The sequence below is a fragment of the Barbus barbus genome, assembly GCF_936440315.1.
Source record: "Barbus barbus genome assembly, chromosome: 2".
NCBI lineage: Eukaryota > Metazoa > Chordata > Actinopteri > Cypriniformes > Cyprinidae > Barbus > Barbus barbus.
In genome coordinates this window covers 6,618,203-6,640,110 of record NC_136730.1, presented here as the reverse complement: position 1 = coordinate 6,640,110, position 21,908 = coordinate 6,618,203, and the positions used below count along the sequence as shown (strand labels likewise).

The 21,908-nt window shown below is 36.4% G+C and overlaps 1 protein-coding gene across 1 annotated transcript in view; it reads left to right on the top strand.

The window, feature by feature from the left end:
* The window catches only part of LOC306883352 (fibroblast growth factor 11-like), a gene marked incomplete at both ends in the record, with an annotated part of 54,134 nt that extends 35,877 nt beyond the window's left edge, over window positions 1-18,257 (top strand). The window contains 3 exons of the mRNA XM_079438542.1: window positions 3,428-3,531; window positions 16,128-16,326; window positions 18,121-18,257. Coding sequence (XP_079294668.1) covers window positions 3,428-3,531; window positions 16,128-16,326; window positions 18,121-18,257 — 440 coding nt within the window. The remainder of the gene's footprint in view (window positions 1-3,427; window positions 3,532-16,127; window positions 16,327-18,120) is intronic.
* Window positions 18,258-21,908: the final 3,651 nt, after the last annotated feature.

Sequence of the window (21,908 nt, the reverse complement as noted above, 5' to 3'; positions counted from 1 at the left end):
GTCAGGTGGAGTTGATTTCTTTGCAACTGTTTTTGATTTCCTATTACAGCATTTTTCTACTTTTTTGCCTCACATAGACATTTTAAAGTTTTAGGAGGAATAACAGCAGTGATGCCTCTACATTATTGTTCTTTGTGTGGGTGGAATGCTGTGAAAAACTGTTTCCATCTCAAAGTGAATAATTTTTATTTATTTTAATTTAATTCTTTCAATTGTAACTTTGCAACAGCAATTGTTTTTTATCTAAAAATGCTTATTTATATCTCGCAATGTGACTTTTTATCTTCTACTTGATTTCTCATAGTTTCAACTTTATTTCTAGTAATTGTGACTTTATATCTCAGCACTGTGACTTTTTTCTAATTTCAAACTTTATCACACAAATACTTTTTTTATTGCTTACTCTGAGGTGGAAACAGACCTCTGAGGCCAGTTTGACAACAAGAAATATGGATGGCATCTAAATATATCAATTTTTAATAAAAGTAGTGTGTGAATGGTGCTATTTATCTACATTAATTTGCATAATTGTTGTTTGTTTGTTTGTTTTGAAAGAAAAAAAACAGTACCTTTATCTAGCAAAGATGCATTAGATTGACAAAATAATTACAAAAATATATAACAGACAAAAAGATATATAATGTAAAAAATATATAATGGTTTCCACAAAAGAAGCATGAGCGTGAAATCAGCATATTACTATGATTTCTGTAAGATCACAAATTATTTAAAACAAAATGGTATATTCAATTTGCAATTATATTTCCCAATTTTACGGATTTTGACCATATAAATGTACAAATATGATATAAATATATTGAAATTATATGTACTATTATATACTATATTTAAATGATATATTATACTATTTAGTATTATATTTATATGGAGCATATAGATCTCAGAAGAGGAGTGACAACTGCAGTGTGAATATGGCCAGAGGGAGATAAAGAGAGAGCGATTCTAAAAGAGCAAGATTCTGGCATCTTTTTTTGGCACACAGAAAAGGTTAACCAAAGAGAACAAGACAGCAGTGAGACAGAAAAGATGGTGTGAGGCCAGTGTCTAGACAGAAAAAAAACATAACTGAAAGAAAAGTTAAACAAAGGCAAAAGACAAACCTGTTAGTGAGGTAATGCAACTATGGAATTAGTTTTATCCTGTAAATGTCCATCTGGTCATAGACATTTTTCAGAAGCATCTGGCAGATATAGTCAACTAGAGATGAAACATACAGCAGATATCATTTCCCTCAAGAACACTTAAACGCTCAGAAACTTTTACTAATGTCATACTAACATTTAATGACTTCCCATCAACCTGCCCAGGAGGGAGGGAGAAGAATGGAGCAGGAGAAAGAAAAGAGGGAGAAACTCTGAAGGTCTTTAACAGACAGCCAGATGTCAGAGCTGTTGACAGTGTACTAACACAATGTGCTGAGGCATATTGAAAAAGGAAAGAAAATATTCTCCATTATAGAGAGAGAGGATGAACGACAGGCAAGTTTTACGCCCTGACCCTTAATGCCAAGCACAGATGGACTTTGACAGAGGCAGACCTAAGGTTGTCATCCATTTCTTTGTCTCTCCAAAAGTCACCAAGGCAATAAATAGAGATTGACAGTCAGTCTTTGTAGTGATGCCTCATGGAGACAAGACACAACATGTAAACACACACAGACACTCATACACACTGAGGCAAGTGCATAACTTGATTTTGAATGTTTTTTTCTAGCGGAAACTTATTTCATTATGGTGACGAGCAAATGTTGTTTAATGGCTTTAATCTTTGGATGATAATTAATTGCTACTGAGAGCCACAGTTAAAAGCTTGGTAAAGTTAGTTCTGCTGTCATTAGTAGATTTGATGCTAATTTGAAAGATCATCTAATAAAAAAAAAGTTTTACTATTTATATTATGAATAAAGCTTGTAACTTGTCATCTGAGTTGTAAATTGATGCCAGCATTGCTAGCTGTCACGGTGCACACACGAGGAGGACACAGGAACACGCAGACGAGGATGTAACTTCAAAATAACAGTCTTTAATGACGACATCAAGGCAGGGCAAGACAAGGCAAGGCTGACACAGACAGGAACACCGGGGAGTAACGAGTAGACCACACCAAATCAAACTGAATAGACAGGACTATAAATACACAGGAAAATCATAGATAACGAGACAAACACAGCTGGACAAGGATTAACAAATGATCACATTAAACAAGGACAGGAAACAAACCAAATATGGACACAAGAGGCGGGAACACATGACACACATGACAGAGGACTGACACTAGCTTTATTTTATTTTATTATTAATATGATGCAAGTTGTTTTTATTTTATTATATTTTTTTCACTTTATTTTATTGCTTTGTTATTTTGCTAAAAAATATAACTATTACACTGTCTTGTCTACCTTGCTGCAAGATGGTGGAAAAATATGTATTTATTTTATTTTATTATGATGCAAGTCATTTTTATTTTATTTTAGCATTAATATGATGCAAGTCATTTTAATTGTATTATATTTTATTTCATTTTAATTTATTGTTTTCCTTTTTTCTAAATATTATAACTAGTACATTGTCTTGTCTGCATGCTTTGCAGCAATTTTATTTGTCACAGCCAGAAAGTATCTTAGTGTGAAAGAATATTTCTCTTTAAAATACTACTCACTATGTTCCCAAGCTTTTTGTGCGTTTGTCACATCAGCTCTGCTAGGCTTCATCTTTAACTACTTATGCAGTCATTAATCTGCTCTCCAGTGATCTTTATTTTATTGATGCTTTTCTTGAAGGCTGTAAGGTTTGGGGCTCAGATGAGGTCTGCATTGTCATGCCCGCGGTTGTCACGACTCTTGGAGGGTGCAACGCGAATCTGCATCGCTCCCGTGGAGACACTTTGCCACGAGGCATTTGTCAATACCGCTAAAGTCAACATGTCGCTCAAGACGTTTCTCACCAATGGTCCCGTCGGTCAACACTCCACACCAAAATAGACACACTCTCATCTGCAGCTCAAAAGGCTTATGAATGAGCACGCACAACTGTCCCGGTGTCACACAGAATGCACACGCCTCAAGCTAACATCCCAGTTTTGGAAACAGTGGAAATCCTGTTGGCTACGGCTGGCAGAGCGATGGCAGAACAAAGAGCGAGGTGTAAGGAGATTTCTCTGTTTCTCTTTAATGTGCCTCACCGAATCTGAAAGCTCATTTCACTGGGGTCTGTAATTTCAGGAGGTTTCTGCTGAAACTGTTAGTTTTGGGGGTGCGTGTCACCTTAGGTGCACTGGAGAGAAATTATCATCCTTCATAGCACACTGAAAAAAGAAATATTAAGAATCGTTCATCATTTATTTCTTATCGGGCAAAATTCAGACCGTCCACACTGATGTTTAAATCCTCTCTCTCTCTGAATTGCAGTGCTGTTCAACTTGATTCCTGTGGGTCTGAGGATAGTGGCCATCCAGAGCACCAAGACAGGACTCTACATAGGCATGAACAGCGAGGGCTACCTCTACACATCAGTAAGTCTACAGCACATAACATACTCATCAATATAGGTTACAAAACTGTCCAGACCTTTCCTAACACATCTTATCATGTTAAAGATATCAGCTACATCACGCAGTGGAGGCCAAATATCTGAGACCACCAGTGAAGTTTTCTAAACCAAATACTGTTGAATTGAAAATTGTTTTAATGACAGCAATGTTTTTGTTGTTGTTGGTTTGTTTTTGAAAGTCCCATTATGCTCACCAGTGCTACATTTATTTGAAAATACAATAAAAAAAAAATTTGTTTCAAAATATTTGAACACGTAGTTTTTTCCTGTGATGGCATAGTTTCAGTTTCTTTCTTTTTTTTTGTTGCATGCATTACTCCAGTTTTCAGTGTCTCACGATCCCTCAGAAATCATTCTAATATGCTGATTTGATTTTCAAGAAACATTTCTTATTATTATCAATGTTTTTACTGCTAAATGTCTTTTTTTTTTTGGAAACCATGATATCACTCAAAAGTTTGGGGTAGGTAAGATTTAAAAAAGAATGCATTTAAATGAATACCTTTATTCAGCAAGGATGCATTAAATTGGTCAAAAGTGACAGTGAAGACATTTATAATTTTATAATTTTAACTATATAAACATACTATGATAAGCATATTCACTTTTTGAAGTATCGTGTGGCACTGAAGACTGGAGTAATGGCTGCTGAAAATTCAGCTTTGCCTTCACAGGAATAAATTCCATGAACTAAAATATACTTAAAATATATTAAAACAGATAATAATTATTTTAATTTGTAATATTTACTCTTTTTACTGTATTTTTAATCAAATAAATGCCTTGGTGCAGTGAAGCCTTGGTGAGTATAAGAAACATTTTTCCAAAACATAAAAAAAATGACTTTATTCCACTTTTGATTGGTAGTGTATACAAAAATTATAAATCTTGTTTTATTTCATTAGTGATTCAGAAATAGCTTTAAATATTAGAATCATAAATATTTCTTATTCATTTTATGTTATTATGTACCTTTGTGTAAAAGTTTTTAAAATCCTAAAACTGGAGATTTTAAATGTCAGATTTTAATGATGTCTCAGACATTGGGTCTCCACTGTATTATATACTCAAGGAATCCTTACACATTTTTTCATGCTCTTTGATTATGTATCAGGTGCTGCTAATGAAGTTAACTGTTGTGTGCGTTTGTACTCAGACAGTGAGTGTGAGTACTGTTGGCCTCAGTTCTCTGTGACACACTCCATTAGTCTGGCCTATTTCTCTCTACCAGTTAAACTCTTGTGAGTAAGACATGCTTCTGCTAAGAGATGCATTGCTTTGCAGTGCAGAGCAGCCTTTCTTCTCTCTTCTCTCTCTATTGTATGATCCACTCTCTCTTATTTGGAGAAGAAAAGAGTATTGTTTTCATCTTTGAAATTCATAACACTCTTTAAAGTAAAGTGATGAGTCTAAGAGAGGTGTATAGGCCTACATGATGTACTGTGCCCTCATAAAGTACACTTAAAATGTACAAATTATTACATTGCATGGGTATCAGGATATTAAACCAAATTCTATCTGCACACAAATACAGTAGTGTTAGATTTCAAAAAGATCTCTTTTTAGCTATACGTCTTCTAAACTATTGGTCTGAACGTTATTTTTTTAAGATCCACTAAGTCTGGCAAACAGAAAGTGCTCAAGTATTTTTCATGTTTAAATTCTGAACTGCTTATCTGTTCTTTGTACTTTAAATAAAATAGCGTGCTTGTGCTTTCTTTAAAATAAACACAACTTCATTTGATTTGTGTGTGTGTACGTGCGTGCGTGCGTTTGCGTGTTTTTGTGACAAATGAGGACATAAATTTGTATAATGACACAGGTATGACACAGGTATGACAAGGTGAAGGTGACTTTTCAGGACATTGACCCATGTCCCCACTTTTCAAAACGCTTATAAATCATACAGAGTGAGTTTTTTGGGGGGAAAGTAGAAATGCAAAGTCTCCTGTGAGGGCTAAGTTTAGGTGTAGGGCAATAGCACAGCCAGTTTGTTCAGTATAAAAACCATTACGCCTATGGAGAGTCCCCATAAACCACAAAAACCAACATGTGTGTGTGTAATGCAATATATTTTTTCACATTTTTAAGTGCACTGCAATTATTCAGATATTGTTTCTGCGGTGTTGAGTTTATATGTTTATTTAATTGTTTTAGTTTAGTCCCAGATGCATAATTTCAATTTTAAAATATGTATAAAATAAAATGAGTCATATAAACAATTTTTATGTTTTAAAAGCCATGTTAACCTTAAAATGTGTGAGATAAACAAAAAATTATATTTATATTAGTTATTTCACAAAATACAACTGTCCCTAAGTTGAGAACTCAATAAGCAACTGATTTACTTTCCTATCATGTATCGCCCTCTCACACACAGGAGCACAAATGCACTTCCTATCGCTCTTTTTCTCTACTCTTGTAAGGAGAGCATCTGTAGAGAATGTGTTCTCCTCATGGGAAGAAAGTCGACCCATTTTCCACAGAGGGAAATGACCATACCTGAAAAAAGAGAGAAAATCCCTATCCTAGAAAACCTCATGCAGAGCGACCTCTTTTTCTTTCTTTTCTCTCTTCTCTGTCTGAAGCACTGAAACCGCTCTACCTGTGTCCTAACTTTCATCTTTTTTTAGCATGATATTTTAAACCAAAGAGACTAGTGTGAAGCCAGTGAAGCATGCCACAAAACGCAGTGCAAACACAAAACAGGAGACAGCTTGCTCCTGAGCTGTAAAATATTCTGAAACAACAGAAGCAAAACACATATTGTTGACTTTTGAAATGCTATGTGAGGAATGACTCATTGCCTGCTGTGCACTGTGCCATGAGAAGAATACACAAAGCTAAACAAGTTACTTTCCCTGGATTTAATCAATCAAGGTGCATCTGAAATTGCATACATGAGCAGGCATCTGATGTGGAACAAAAACTTCCTAACCGTTACAAAAGTATGTTCTACTGCATATAGTATGAATGTTTGTAGTATGAATGAAATCCATACTTACATCCACCATGTTGGGTTTGTCATGTGACCTTTCACAACTCCTCTCCCGTGGCCTCATGGGAGTCTATCTCATGCACACGGCAGAATCTCAGTGGAAGTAGTAGGTTATCTTTGTACTTTCTGCACTTTCTTTGTAAGTTTTATGAAGGCTTCAAATTCAGACATTCTAATAATAATCACTTCAAGAATTTGGTTGCAAATCTCAAACATTTTAACTTTAAGACACCCACCCCTTATGAAAATTAAGCATAGTTTTACTACAAATACCATGGTTAAACTATATGGTTAGTGTAGCAAAACCATGGTTAATTTGTGGTTGGTTTAACCATGGGTTTTTGGTAGTAAAACCATGGTTAATTTTCATAAATGACATTAGCCACAGTTCTGTGCAAAAATGTACCACAATCAATGCAAACTGCAATTACCATCAAACAATATTTTGTACCTTTTACATGGTTAAAACCTGCTAGGCATACATTTTTAGAAAGCAAATGTGTTAGTGATTACTTAATGGGCTAGTTCAACTAAAAGTGAAAATTCTGTCATTATTTACTCCTGTTGTTACAAATCTGTATGACTTTATGGAAGTGAAATCTTACAGTTTTTTGCAAGTTGAAGTAATGGCAACAGAAGTTTCTTTTAGGTGAACTAATGCTATGAAAGGGAGTTTTGAAGGCTTTGATATGTGTATGATTTGACAAATCTCTCAGATTCTTCTCTCATACACACCAGTTATTGGTTAATGAATGTGCTACAGTAGGTGGAGTCTTTTAGACACTTAAGTGAGTAAGTGAGTGTTACGTTATTTGCCATTAAAGCCCTCAGAGCAGGAATATAAGAAGGTGCAAGTGTGTGTGTGTGTTGCATAACAGGATTCGTTCAGGCTCTGCCACAAACACACCTCTGTGTGCGTGTGCTGTAGGATCAGATGGCCCTGAACACATGGCCTCTCTCTGTCACACATACCTGCCCTAAACTCTGAGCCTATCAATAATTCATATTTTCCAGTGGCTGACACACTCGGACACGGCCCTCCACAGGGACTAAATCATTCACACACACCTACAGCCTCCTCTCTCTCTCTTCTTCATGCTTGTTCAACTTCTATTACCTCAGTTATGCTCTCGTCCTGTATTCCTGCAGGTCTCTCGTTCTCCTCTTACCATCTTTATTTACTGCCACACAACTATGTTGTTGTAAAGATGATTTTAAGATTGTTACTATGCAGATGCTAGAGTGTTCTGAGTGGTTGTGTTCTACTGTTGCTATGCGGTGGTTAAACTAGTGGTTCCTATCCTTTTTGATTCTCCCCATTGTCCGCAACAATATTGGAAGGCCCCATAACTTTCCCAGCTGTTCATAATTTACTGGATTTTATTCGCAATTTCTGCCTGATAAAATATTTTAAAGCTGGGCATAGCTAGAAATCTATATCCATTATGAAATTGCCCATTGAATTTTAAGATGATATTAATTTACATTACCCTCAACCTTCAAAGCCCAAAACTATTTATTTATTTGTATTTGTATTTTTTTCAATTTATTTATTTCATTTTTGTTTTTTTTAGTTGTTTTAGCCTAATTTATATTTTATTTTAAATCATTTTAGGTTATCTTGAGGCCCCTTTGAAAGGCAACCCCATCACTCTGGTTGAAGATCACTTAGATAGTGTGTTCACTCTTAGGTTTTTTTTGTTTGTTTGTTTTTTTGCATATGGCTATATGTGCACTTTTCAACCCCTGTTTAAATGTGTTGAAACTGTCTCGTTAATGTGCCCCTCAAAGGTCTTTCCCATGATCCTCTGCTCAGCTGTCTCGCGAGTGTGCTTTTTGGTGAAGCATGATGATATACTGTAGTAATCTGGCCGTCATCTTCCTCATCTGACATAACGATGATGTTTAAGAGGCATATAAAGAAGCTGAATGGTTCATGAGGGATAGGGATGGAGGAGTATACGTGCAGGCCAGCAGGGTTGTCTCACAGCACGAACAAAGAGCTCAATCCTCCATAGGAAGAAATATAGTGAGAGATGGATTGACAAGAGAAGGCATGCAGAGCACAGCCCAATCATTTGTTTCTCTTTTTCGGCCTTTGTCTCATATCTGTTCTGTCATTGCCCTGTGATTCCCTGTTTACTTTTCTCTCATTGTATTCATTTCTGTCTGAGGTTAGATCTGGTGAGAGTTGTATGTAAAGGTTATGGTGTTTGGAAAACTCTGTGTCATTGCTGTGTGCTGTGTTACCTGTAGGGGAGCACTGGAAATTGCTTTCCGATAAAAATAGTGCGTTGTCTCTATAACCTGACCCATTTTTTAAACTCAACACTCAGTGGAAGCCCTCCTGGGCCAGGAACACAAAAAGAGAGGGAGAGAGAAGGTGGGAATAAAACACACACACAGATACATATTTGCACTGATAGAGGTGACCTGACAGAATTGGGGCAGAATTCTGTTTAACTGACCAGCTTTTTCATGACAAAGTTTTAAAAGGTACATGGAATGAAGGTTTAAGCCATTTAATACGGTCGCCATGACATATCATACATTTGAGCCATACATTCTTTTCAGTTTCCCTCGCCCTTTCTCATTATCTTTCTCTTCCCCTTTCATTTGGATTTACCTTCCTTTTCTGTTCCTTCCATTTTCCCTTTCTCTTTTCTTTTCTCCTTTCCTTTTCCCTTTTAATTTCCTATTTTCCTTTTGGCGTTTTCACAGGTTGTTTCCTGTCCTTCCTCTTCCCATTGCACTGCAATCAGGACAGGTCACTTTAGGTCACATGAAAAACCCAGACAAAGGATGGTGACAGATGTAGACAAATTCTAGAAATATTTTTTTCAGTTCAGCCCAAGTATTCTTTATCCAACCCAGATGTAAAACATTGCAAATCAAGATGAGTTTGGTAGTTTTTTTAGCTAGTTTTATCGTGGCTGCTATTCGTGTACTTTAAGTAGTAATGCCACAATATCGTTGTGGCGTTTTATGTAAATTTCAATGATTCTAGTCAGTTGTAGAGATCAGTTTACACGATAATTAGTTCCCTTTCCTGACCAACAAAATGTATCAACTTAGGTATCACTTCTCAGAATTTTCTTCAAGTCTTTCCATCAAGTCTTTCGGCCTTGTGTTTGCTGTACCAGTTATAACATTCGGTTTTTGTGTTTGTTTGGGTTCCTGTCTTCAGACCTTCTTCTGACACACAGTACAGGTACTGATTCTTCCATTGTCTCTGCTGGTAAAACATGATAATATGTATGTACCATTGTGTAATTTAGTTGTTCGCATCACGAAACTAGACTATGCTACTAGCGAGGTAATTTCAGCATGGTGAAATACATTGATGGAGGGTGACCTGCACCATACTTAAAAGGATAGTTCACCCAAAAATGAAAATTCTGTCATTAATTACTCACCCTCGTGTCGTTCCATACCCGTAAGACCTGCATTCATCTTTGGAAAACAAATTAAGATATTTTAGATGAAATCCGAGAGCTTTCTGACCCTCCATAGATTGCAAGGGTACTACCACGGTAAAGGCACAGAATCATATTAATGACATCGGTAAAATAATCCATGTGACATCAGTGGTTCAACTGTAATTTTACAAAGCTACGGAATAATTTTCGTGCACAAAGAAAACAAAAATAACAACTTTATTCAACAATTCTTCTCCTCCGCGGCACCCTAGTTCTATTATGGAGAGTATCATGATGCATGCGTGTGGTGTTGCTGATGTAGAAGACGAATGTACTGCGCCTATAGATACTCTTTATAATGGCACTAGGGTGCCACGGAGGAGAAGAATTGTTGAATAAAGTCAATATTTTTAGTTTCTTTCTGTACAAAATGTGTTCTCGTAGCTTCATAAAATTAAGGTAGAATCACTGATGTCACATGGATTATTTTAACGATGTCCTAACTACTTTTCTGGGCCTTGACTGTGGTAGTACCCTGTGGTAGTACCCTTGCTGTCTATGGAGGGCCAGAGAGTACTCGGATTTCATCAAAAATATCTTAATTTGTGTTCCGGAGGTGAACGAAGGCTTTACGGGTTTGTAACTACATGAGGGTGAGCAATTAATGACGGAATTTTCATTTTTTGGGTGAACTATCCCTTTAATAAAAATCTTCATCCCATGTGAAAGTACACCATTTAGATTCTTCACAAAAACACAATGTACTTTTAAAGGAATAGTTTACCCAAAAATTAAACCCGTCATTATTTACTCATCCTCATGTCATTCCAAATCTGTATGGCTTCCTTTCTCTGCACAAAAATAATATGTTGGTACTCAAACCAACTTCTGTATAATAACGCTGATATTCTCAAAATATCTTTTATGTTCCACAGGAAATTTTTTATTTATTTGGAACAACATTAGGTTTTTGGGTGTACTATCCCTTTAATATGTAACATTTTCTGCTGAATTCAAATAAGCTGTACATATATAATCTTCTAATAATGGTTTCAAGTTCCACAGTGTGTTGGTGCTGTTACTTACACACTGTTCTGACAAGCTCTGTATATAATGATAATAGTGTTGTCTACTGTATAATTGTATGGATCTTTGATGCATCATCTGCTGCGTCACATGCATGCAGTTGGAAATGGCTTTGGTAAGCATGACTGGACACCAATAATAAGCCAAAGACTTGGAGTGGATGAACTGCAGACTCGAGGGAGCATATGTCAGGGTGTGTGTGTGTTGTGTGTTTTGATGTGCCCTGTAGTTCTGGCAGGATTATTACTAATTTCAGGTAGAGGGTGTTTCTGCTTCTGGGCCTCAGCACCCTGGCGTTGACACTCATACATTTTGATCCAAGCCCCAGGTCCACACACCCACAAAATGAAATAATTAGTCTAACTGCTGATCCCGAATGATTCTAGCTGACTTTAGGCCACCTAGTCCACAGGAACATGTCCCCACACACAAACTTCCTTTTGTTTTTCCTTTTTGTACACACCTGCACTCTCTCTGTCTCCTCACACACACAGTTGTGACCTTACCCTCCCTGTTTAAAATGGACTTGATTGGTCCTCATTGAGTCAGCAGTTTTTTCCCTTTTCTTCAAATCAAAAAACTTAAAGGAATAGTTCACCCAAAAATGAAAATTTGCTGAGATTTTTTTCTCGGGCCATTGTAGATGTAAATGAGTTTGTCTTTCTATCAGAACAGATTTGAAGAAATTGCATGACGCATAACATCACTTGCTCACCAGTGGATCCTCTGCAGTGAATGGGTGCCGTCAGAATGAGAGTTCAAACAGCTGATAAAAGCATCACAATACTCCAACAGTAATTCACATGACTCCAGTCCATCAATTAACCGCACGTAAATTGAAAAGCTGAGTGTTTGTAATATACAAATCCATCATCGAAATGTTTTTATCTTCAACCCGTTGCTTCCAGCTGTCCATAATATTGCTTCTTCCAAGTCGTCTCATTTAAATCAGGAGAGAAATATACACAGATTCAGCACTGTTTGTTAACGAAAACAGTCCAAAATAGTTCTAAACAAATATGTTGGTGCATTTTAATGTGAGAGGACAACAGAAGATGACATTTTCACTGGAGGAAGCGTTATTATGGATTATAGACCCAGATGTTGGCCAGAAGCAACAGTTTGAATTTAAAAATATCTGACAGCACCAATTCATTGCAGAGAATCCATTGGGGATGTAATACAAAATTTGACTGATGGTGAGTAAACTCTCAGCAGATTTTCATTACAGGGTGAACTGTCCCTATAACGCCACCACCAGTAATGTGCTGAAGGAGAAAAGAGTGAGGGAGTTGTCTTGAAGAGGCTTGTTTTGTTATTTTGTCTTGGAAATTCCCCAAACGCTCAGCTGGGTCTAGCCAAGGAGAGAGGCAGAGGACGAGCGCCGCTACAGCTGTTGTGAGGTCAGCAGTGCAGGGACGAGCAGGTGTTCTGCCAAGGAAACCCACCTCTCGTGCTGACCTGGGGTCAGTCCGTTGTCAGTCTTGTAATGGCCTCCGTGAGAAAAGCAGTGTGCAGGACTGTTCTCAGACCTGTGCTTGAGGAAGTTTCGTAAAGTGTCTCAAGTCTGGTTAAAGGAAGAAAGCACGGCTGCTTGCTTTATTTTTAGTGCTGTCAAATACAAGGTGTTATTGCTGGCCTCTGTAATTACAATCTCATTAGATCTCATTACAACACAACAGCATGTTTTTGCTCTTTGAAATGAATCGCAATTAATTTGACTAATCATTCTGCAGTGAAATATACTGCAAGAAATCCTTCTGTTTATTTATCCCCTATTTATTAGTTACCAAATCATTCATTTCATTTTCTCCCACCTTGAAGTTCATCAGATGTCTTCCTCATGCCCCCGTCATTCTGCAAGCTTGCCAATGCTCACTGGTGTGTTAAACCCACTCTTAGTAAGCAGTTTTTGGATTGCTTCATACCTGCGTGCACACATCTATCCAGCTACATCAAAGTCTTATACCGGCTTTTTTAGAGGAGATTCTCATTGACGTCTTGCTGTGGTCTTACATGAAATCAATTCGCCCCTACTAGTTACAGATTTTACAGCCTCAGCAGTGAAAAGTTCGTGTGAAAGCAAGCACTTTTCACTGTATGTGTGTCTGAGTGTGTATGTGTGGTGCTCTGAAGAGGATTTTATGGTTCTGACATGATTGCCACAGTCTCAGTCTTTCTTCTTACCCCTCTATTGTTTCATCTCTCATCCGTTTTTTTTTTTTTACTTTCTTATTTTTCCATCTTTCTTTAAACTCAGGTTCCAAAAAGAACACTCAATAAATGCCAAATTAGTGAGTAAATATTGGCTAATAGTGAATAAATGTTAATAAACGGTCACCACGTTTGAACTGCAACATAATACATGGTTTATTTTATTTATTTATTTTTTTAATTGTGATAATAATAGCCTGGCCTTAATGATGCCAACTAAACCCTTAATGATGCCAACTAAACCCTTAATGATGCCAACTAAATAATAGAGGCAAAGTATACTTTCTGAATAAAGTGAATGCAAAATGCAGTAAGGTCAGATAGACAGATAGACAGACAGACAGACAGACAGACAGACAGACAGACAGATAGACAGACAGATAGATAGATAGATAGATAGATAGATAGATAGATAGATAGATAGATAGATAGATAGATAGATAGATAGATAGATAGATAGATAGATAGATAGATAGATAGATAGATAGATAGATAGATAGATAGATAGATAGATAGATAGATAGATAGATAGTGTTCTCATCTGTCATGCTCCAAACGGGACAATAAAAAGAGCAGTCCATATGTCACTGTATTCAAAGTCTGAAAAAGCATTTTTTGTGTTCCACTGAAAAGCAAAGGTGTGCAGCTTTGGAAGGATATGACTAAGTAAATAATTACACGATATATATATTTGTGAGTGAGCTATCCCTTTAAATGTTGGTGGAAATGTTGTGCCTGTCTAAGAGGCTGATGAGGCAGCTCTCCTGTCAAAATGCCAGTCCTCCCTCCTGATTGCTAGGGGATTCAGAGTATTCAGCAGACTCTCGAGCATCCGGCATATTCATTAACTTCATGCAACATAACATATCCAAAATCCTTCTGTAATAATCAGATTTCCCTAAATCGCACAATCCTAGATTAAAAGGGCAGGGGAGGGAGGAACAAGGAAAGTGAGAGAGACTGTGCTTTGATGTGTAAAACTTGTGGGTTTTTTTAAGCCAGTGAAAGTGGCTGAACAGTGAAAGCAATGAGGAATGAGGACAAGTTATGGGTACACTCACTGAGCCTTGTGTGCTGCTCTGACACCTGCTGGAGTTTCAGAGCACTGCAGGATGGCAACCAATAACACAGCAGAGGTGGAACAGAGACTGCTAGAGGTCAACCTAATCCCTCTTCTCCTTTATGGAGAACAGATTTCTCTTCATGTTGAATAAGAAATAGCTATTTTTATGGTTTAATGCCACCTGATTAAGTAGATGGCCATAGTTTGCCTCCAAGGGGCCCAGAATAACATTGTCTCGTCCTGATGACGGCTCTGCCTATGCAGGGGCTCCTAATTACTGTCAAATTGAGAGGAAGTCAGCAGGTATTATACATGACTGTTTCTCAAGTGTTTAAGAAATTCCCCTAATTTCTATCTAATTTTATTGCACAGAAACACACTCCTACTCCATCATCTTCTGTCAGCTGGAAACTCCACTTCAATTAAATTTGACAATTAATTAATTAAATTTGGCAGAGCTCTTTACACTGAATGGTGTTTAATGTCCAGTTCAAGCCCAGATGAAAGTTGGGAAAAAATATGTCTACTAAAAAATATTATAAGCCTCCTGTAAATGCAATTACATTTCATTATTCATAATTAAATGTATTATATTAATGAATTGTATTCATTATTTTCAGTTAGAATTTAAAATACTTCCTGTATTATATTAATATTTACATAATAATTATAATTAACGACGATGATGATGATGATGATGATTAAAAAATATTATTATAATAATAATAATTATTATTATTATTAATGAAATGCTTTATTTCATAGCATGCTTAAAGACAGGAGAAAATATCAAAAGCATAAATGACAGCGATTTAATTTGAGATGCAATTAAACCAGATAAATTGTGAAAATGGATCTGTTTTACGAAGAACATTTAATTTTAGGCGTTCACAGACATCGACAAATATGACCACAAAAAAAAAAATTGTTCCCCATAAATGCAAAAAGAAATATGATTCATTATTATATTAATGCATTTATTTATAGTTTTAAATACTTTTTTTATTTAATGCATTATTGTTATTATTATTATCCATATGCTTATCTTTAATAGCACACTTTTAAGACAGGAGCAAGATTATCAAATGCATCAGGAAGATCAAATGCCCAAATGGCCACAGTTTAATTACAGATATGAAATGAAACCAGGTAAATTAGGAATCTGTTTCATGAAGAAGGCTTAATTTTTCTTTGGTGACAGAGGGGAGTGTTTCAAAACAAACACATTAGAGCAAGAGAGAGAGGAAGAGGAGTAAACCCCTTATTCAGCTGCTCTGCTCACCAGTCAAACCAAGGATCCCAATCAATCCTGGAAATTGGTTTGTTCCCTGACAAGGTTACGAAATGACAGGGTGGTAGAGAGAGAGAGAGAGAGAAAGAGAGAGAGAGAGAGACAGATGAGATGGGAGGAGAGGAGAGAGAGAGAAAGAATAAAAGAGAGATGTTTGCTTACTGACAGGCTGCTATCTCCAGCAGGGAGTTTGGCTGTGTTTGGGCTTGTGGCAGAGATTACACTGCAACACTTATGTTCACCTGAACAGAACACATGTGTTCCATAAATATGTAATAGGAAAGTGTAGTATAATGGGATTTCGCTTTCCTCATTTACTGTTCCTCAGTACACTACTCCTGAAATTACAATGTGAGGCCCATTTTCCTCCCATCCCAGCTGAACTCAGTGTACAGGCTACATATAGGCCTAAACATACAAACAGTCAGCGACTGCAGTTATTTTGGTTAACTCATTGTCTGGGTATATGTGTGTATCTCTGTTTCAGGAACATTTCACGCCGGAGTGCAAGTTTAAGGAGTGTGTGTTTGAGAACTATTATGTCACTTACTCCTCAATCTTGTACCGTCAAACGCAGTCGGGTCGGGCCTGGTACATTGGCATTAACCGGGACGGACAGGTCATGAAAGGAAATCGGGTCAAAAAGACTAAAGGAGCAGCCCACTTCCTGCCCAAGCTTATAGAGGGTATGTTTTTATTCATAATAATTCAAATGTATTTGTCGTATATGGACAGTACAATACAAAAGTTAGGGGTCTGTGAGATTTTTTTTTTTTTTTAATTATAATTTTTAAATATATTTTTTATATTTTTGAAAGAAGTATCTTATGCACACCAAAGCTGCATATATATTGTATTTTATTTAAATACAGTAAAAACTGTAATATTGTGAAATATTATTACAATTTGAACTGTTTTCTATTTTAATATATTTTAAAAAGTAATTTATTCCTGTGATGGCAAAGCTGAAGCAAATCTTCAGTGTCACACAATTATACAGAAATCACTCTAGTATGCTAATGTGGTGTTTAAGAATTAAAAATCGGATTATTATGTTGAAAAATTAATATTTAATAGACAGTTGAAGTCAAAACGTTACATACACCTTTCAGAATCTCCAAAATGTTAATTATTTTTCCAAGATCATACAAAATGCATGTTATTGTTTATTTATAATAATAATAAATAGTCAAATTTAAAAAAATGACCCCGTTCAAAAGTTTACATACACTTTTTTGTTGTTGTTGTTGTTTAGTGATAGTCCCTTGTTTGTCATGAACAGTTAAACTGCCCTGCTGTTCTTCAGAAAAATCCTTCAGGTCCCACAAATTATTTGGTTTTCCAGCATTTTTGTGTATTTGAACCCTTTCCAACAATGACTGTATGATTTTGAGATTCATCTTTCCACACTGAGGACAACTGAGGGACTCACTGATGCTCCAGAAGGATCAAGGTAAATTGAAGTTAATTTGTCTTCTGGAAAACACGTAAGTATCTTCTGTAGCTTCTGAAGGGCAGTACTAAATGAAAAAAATATGATATTTAGGCAAAACAAGAAAAATGTACTCATCTTCATTCTGTTCAAAAGTTTTCTCTTAATGCATGTCTTTTCCTTCTGGAGCATCAGTGAACGTTTGAACTTTCTGTAATAGTTGCATACGAGTCCCTCGGTTGTCCTCAGTGTGGAAAGATGAATCAGTTCAGGACAAACAAGGGACTCATATCACTAAACAAAAAAAAGACAGTTGGATCGTTCAGTTAACAACACAGTATTAAGAATCAAGTGTATGTAAACTTTTGAACGGAGTCATTTTTATAAATTCAACTATTATTTTCTCTTGTGGACTATATGTAAACATATTTTATGTGAAATATCTTATTCATGTCAGTACTAAATAAACAATAACATGCTTTTTGTATGATCCCTCTTATTTGGGGAAAATAATTAACATTTTGAAGATTCTGAAAGGTTTATGTAAAATTTTGACTGTATTTGTGGAAACCATGATACGTTTTATTTACATATTATCTTAAACTTTCTATTCATCAACTAATCCTGAAGATTCTTTGATGAATAGAAAGTTTAAAATAATAGCATATATATAACATTGAAATCGTTTGTAACATTATAAATGTCATTACTGTTACTTTTGATTAATTTAATGAATCCTTTCCAAATAAAACTATACATTTCTTTCAAAAAAATCTCACTGACCCAAAAATGAGGGTTCAATCATCATTGATCATGCTGTGCCAAACCTGTATGACTTTCTTTCTTCTGTGGAACATGAAGATATTATTTAAGATGTTTCAACATTTTTGTCCATACAATGAAAGTCAATGGGGTCCAGTGTTGTTTTGGACAAAATGGTCAAAAAACTTTCATTGATTGTATGGACAAAAGAACGCAGAGATATTTTCAAAATTTCTTCTTTTGCACTCTGCCTTTAAGCATCATTCTTTTTCTCCTGTCTCTCCAGTTGCCATGTACAGGGAACCATCGCTACATGAGGTTGCCGAGCAAAGCCCGCCTAGGAAAACGGCCAAAACATCAGACTCCCCCGTCCATAAAAACGGCAAGAAAGACCAAGTGCTTCCCGCCCCCACAGCCTCCTAGCGGCAGTAGAAGAAGCATTTTGTTTTAGAAGCATACATGCCATGAACGCCAACAGTGGCACAGGAGGATTGGTACAAACAATGTTTGTAGTCCCTCCACCGACCCTTAGAACTTTGACATTTCCAACAATGAATCAGGGTTCAAAAGACCCTTGCCGACAGGTCTAATGCCCACCGCACTTCCTTTTGGTCTCTCCTACTCCTTAATCAAGGGAATACCGAGCAATAATAACCGCACTGGTCTGGGGTCAGAATGTGACGGCATCGCTTTTGTGAGAACAGCAACTCCTAAAAGAAAGGATCTTTGTCTTCCTCTCCTTTTTTAGTATTTCAAGAAGAAACACTTCCTCTTGTGAAGCAGTTCGTGCTTGACATTTAAACCCTCCGTTTCTTTTGTTCAAGCATTGATATATTCCCTGAAATCTGTTTTCTTTTTTCTTTTTTTTAACACAGATCCCCCGTCATCTCTAAGCCTTGTTTGTAATCTCCTCTCCCTTCTCTACCTCTTCTGCACTTTGATTAGCTTGAGACACAGAGGCCATTTTCCACTTCACAACACACACACTCACACCCCGCACACTCTTCCGGGGACCATTAAGGATGCCACCACACACACACACACACACACACACACAAACCAAATAACTAAATAAATAAAACTTTGCCTCCTCTTAGGATGAGGATGTCTAGAGTCATTCGACCTTAGGCAGCGCAAACCTTTTTCTGCTCATCGGCTCCTGCGCTGATGAGTCTGCGGAGGCTGGACGTGTGAGTGTGTGTGTGTGTGTGTGTGTGTGCGGTGAACAGTAATGCAATATCATTTGTAAGATGACTCATAACAGAGGCAGTAGGGCCGGCATTATTGTTTCTTTTTTTTATGATAAGTTGTTGTTTTTCTCGTTGTAATATGCCCAGAGAGCAGTATCGGTACAGCTGCACTCTTTCTTCTCTCTTTTTAGCATGTGTGCTGCTTTAGAGCAGGGTTTCTCAAAGCAGATATGCTGACTACTGAGGCTGCAAGTTTCCCAAAGTTCATGTCCCTGCATTCAATTTTATTCTATTACATTTGCCTGAGAGCAAAGGCACTTCACCCAGCCAAATGAAACAACACAAGTGCTGAAAAGGTCCAATTCTGCTTCATTTTCTTCTGATAAAATTGGGCAATTGGACCCGGAGGAGCTCAGAGGGAATCATTTTGGGAACCCTTGCACAGAGAGTCCAAACAGACCTGTAACTTCTCACCTCCAGAGGTGTTGAGAATATCAGTTTGTAAATGAAAATTTGTTCTAAGTGCTATGAGGAACCTGATGATGACACGTTGCAGTAATATTTTTAATAATGTTTTCATGCATATCACCTACATTATGGAAATATGATTTAATAATACACTACCGTTCAAAAGTTTAGGGTTGGTAAGAATTTTTTTAATATTTTTTGAAAGAAGTCTCTTACGCTCACCAATGCATTTATTTGATTAAATATACAGTGCTGCTTAATATTTTCCTGCTTAATATCATGCTACATTGTTTCAGAAGTCTTTGATTAATGGAAAATTCTAAAGAATAGTTTTTTTTTTTTTTTTGTAACAGTCTTTATTTCACTTTTGATTAATTTAATGCATAAAGACCCCAAACTTTTAAATGTTAGTGTATATAATATATATAATATCATTTTGGAAATAGAAAATGTTCCCTATTTAAATACATAATTATTAGGGTCCCTTGTAGGGAGTATTTTAGCTGTCTTTTTAATGTTTTTTTCCCAGTATTAGTTATATCAGTGTACATTCCCTTGCTGGTTATATCTTCACTGTGATATCAAGTACAAAGCTTAAAGAAAGTGCAAAAAATTAAACTTTTCTCCTGCTGAGTTGAATCATTTCTCATACCGTGCACCTGGTGTTGAGGAAATTATATCTGTGATAATTATAGATTCATTCCCCTGCAGCAATGCATTATTAGGAGAAACAAAGTTATTAAGACCAAAGTGGAAATAGCTAAAGAAATTTTAGACTTTTGAATTTACTCAATTCTTCCACATTTGGATCAGGATGTCAATCTTAGATTACAGTTTCCTTACTGCAAATCACAGCAGCACCCGCAGGTTTGCGTTTAACGTCCCGAGCAGATTGTTTTTCAGAGGGGCTGAATCAAAATGCTCTGCATCTCATAGCTTCTGGGTACACATCAATAAGACTAAATCTCGATTTTCTTCATAAACTATAATTTGTTTTGCAAGCAGCAATGCTCATCTCAGACTCTAGCTTTTCTTAAGTCTTGCATTGTCCACATCGTTTAAGTTTGAGCTTCTATATTATCTGAAGGGCTGTTTACGTAAGGTTTTGCAGGTCCATAATGCTGTAATCACAGACAAGAAATAGTTAACAGAGGCGCTATAAGACAAAAGACTTCTGAATTAGCAACTGGATGCCTTGCTGAAACAAAATTCGGCATGCAAAATAAATGATATTTCGACGGCAAAGGTTAAATAAATGATAAAGGCAATGTCGTATGAAGCCACAACTGTGCTGTGTTTAGCATCCCATGGTTTATTCATTCAGTTTAATCACAATTAGACCATGAAATTGATAGCTACTTTAAAATGTCTCACTTCTAGCCTTTCAAACTTCTAAATGTCACGGAAGGACTTGTGCTAACTTACTGACTCAATAAAAAGGCTCTGTATTTGTAAGGGCTTTCTAATCCAATAAAAAAGGAGATATTACCACTGCTCATTACTTCAAATATGTCTAATTGACACTTAAATTATAATTATAATAACATCATAATGGTTTGCTTTGGGTCAGTTTGAGATGATTGTGAATGTGAGTACAACATAATGTTACAGAAAAGAAAAGAAAATTGTTCACTTTCTTTGCTTTGATATATTTGCCATGCACATACAGTAAGGGCCAGATCGGGTGGTTATTTTAATGAAACCACTCTCTGTGCACAGCTAAGTGCTTCTCTCTCAATTCCACTGCTATTTTTCAGCCATAAACACAGAGGCCAGAAGATGAAAGCTAAGGGCTACTGCTTTTCAGAAGAGCCAAGCCATTAAAACTGTACGTGTATACGTAGACAGAGATAACCTTGGAATTTTTTAAATTTGCTACATTGACATTTTTGTGCATCTTTTTTTATGTTACTTTTTTCTTTAAATGTCCTGGTCAGTGTTTGTGTTGGCCATCACTCATGCATATGTCTCTCATTGCATTGCATTGCATTGGTGAATCTATTTGTTTATTGTAATTTGCATATTTATCGGTCTCTCTAGAATCATATAGTCAGCTGATGAGTATTTGGGGCGCATGGTCATAAAGACATTAAATAATGCTGTTATGTTGAGTTATGGGATAGGGTTAGTCTGTGCAATTATAAAACAGACAATTAACAGACTGATCTTTCTTTTCACTGATATATTGGCTGGCAACTTACAGTGTTTATGTTGCACATATTACACATAAAATGTATTACTAAAGCAGTAATATTAACAATGTGCAATTAGAAAGCTTTCTGCAAATGATAGTATGCACTGCTCATCAGTATTAGTGCTTAATTAAATAATTTAATGTAACATCGACACTGTGAGGCCCCCCACACCCCACCTCCAATAAAAGTGAGTCATCCATGTTCCATCTTCACTCCCTATT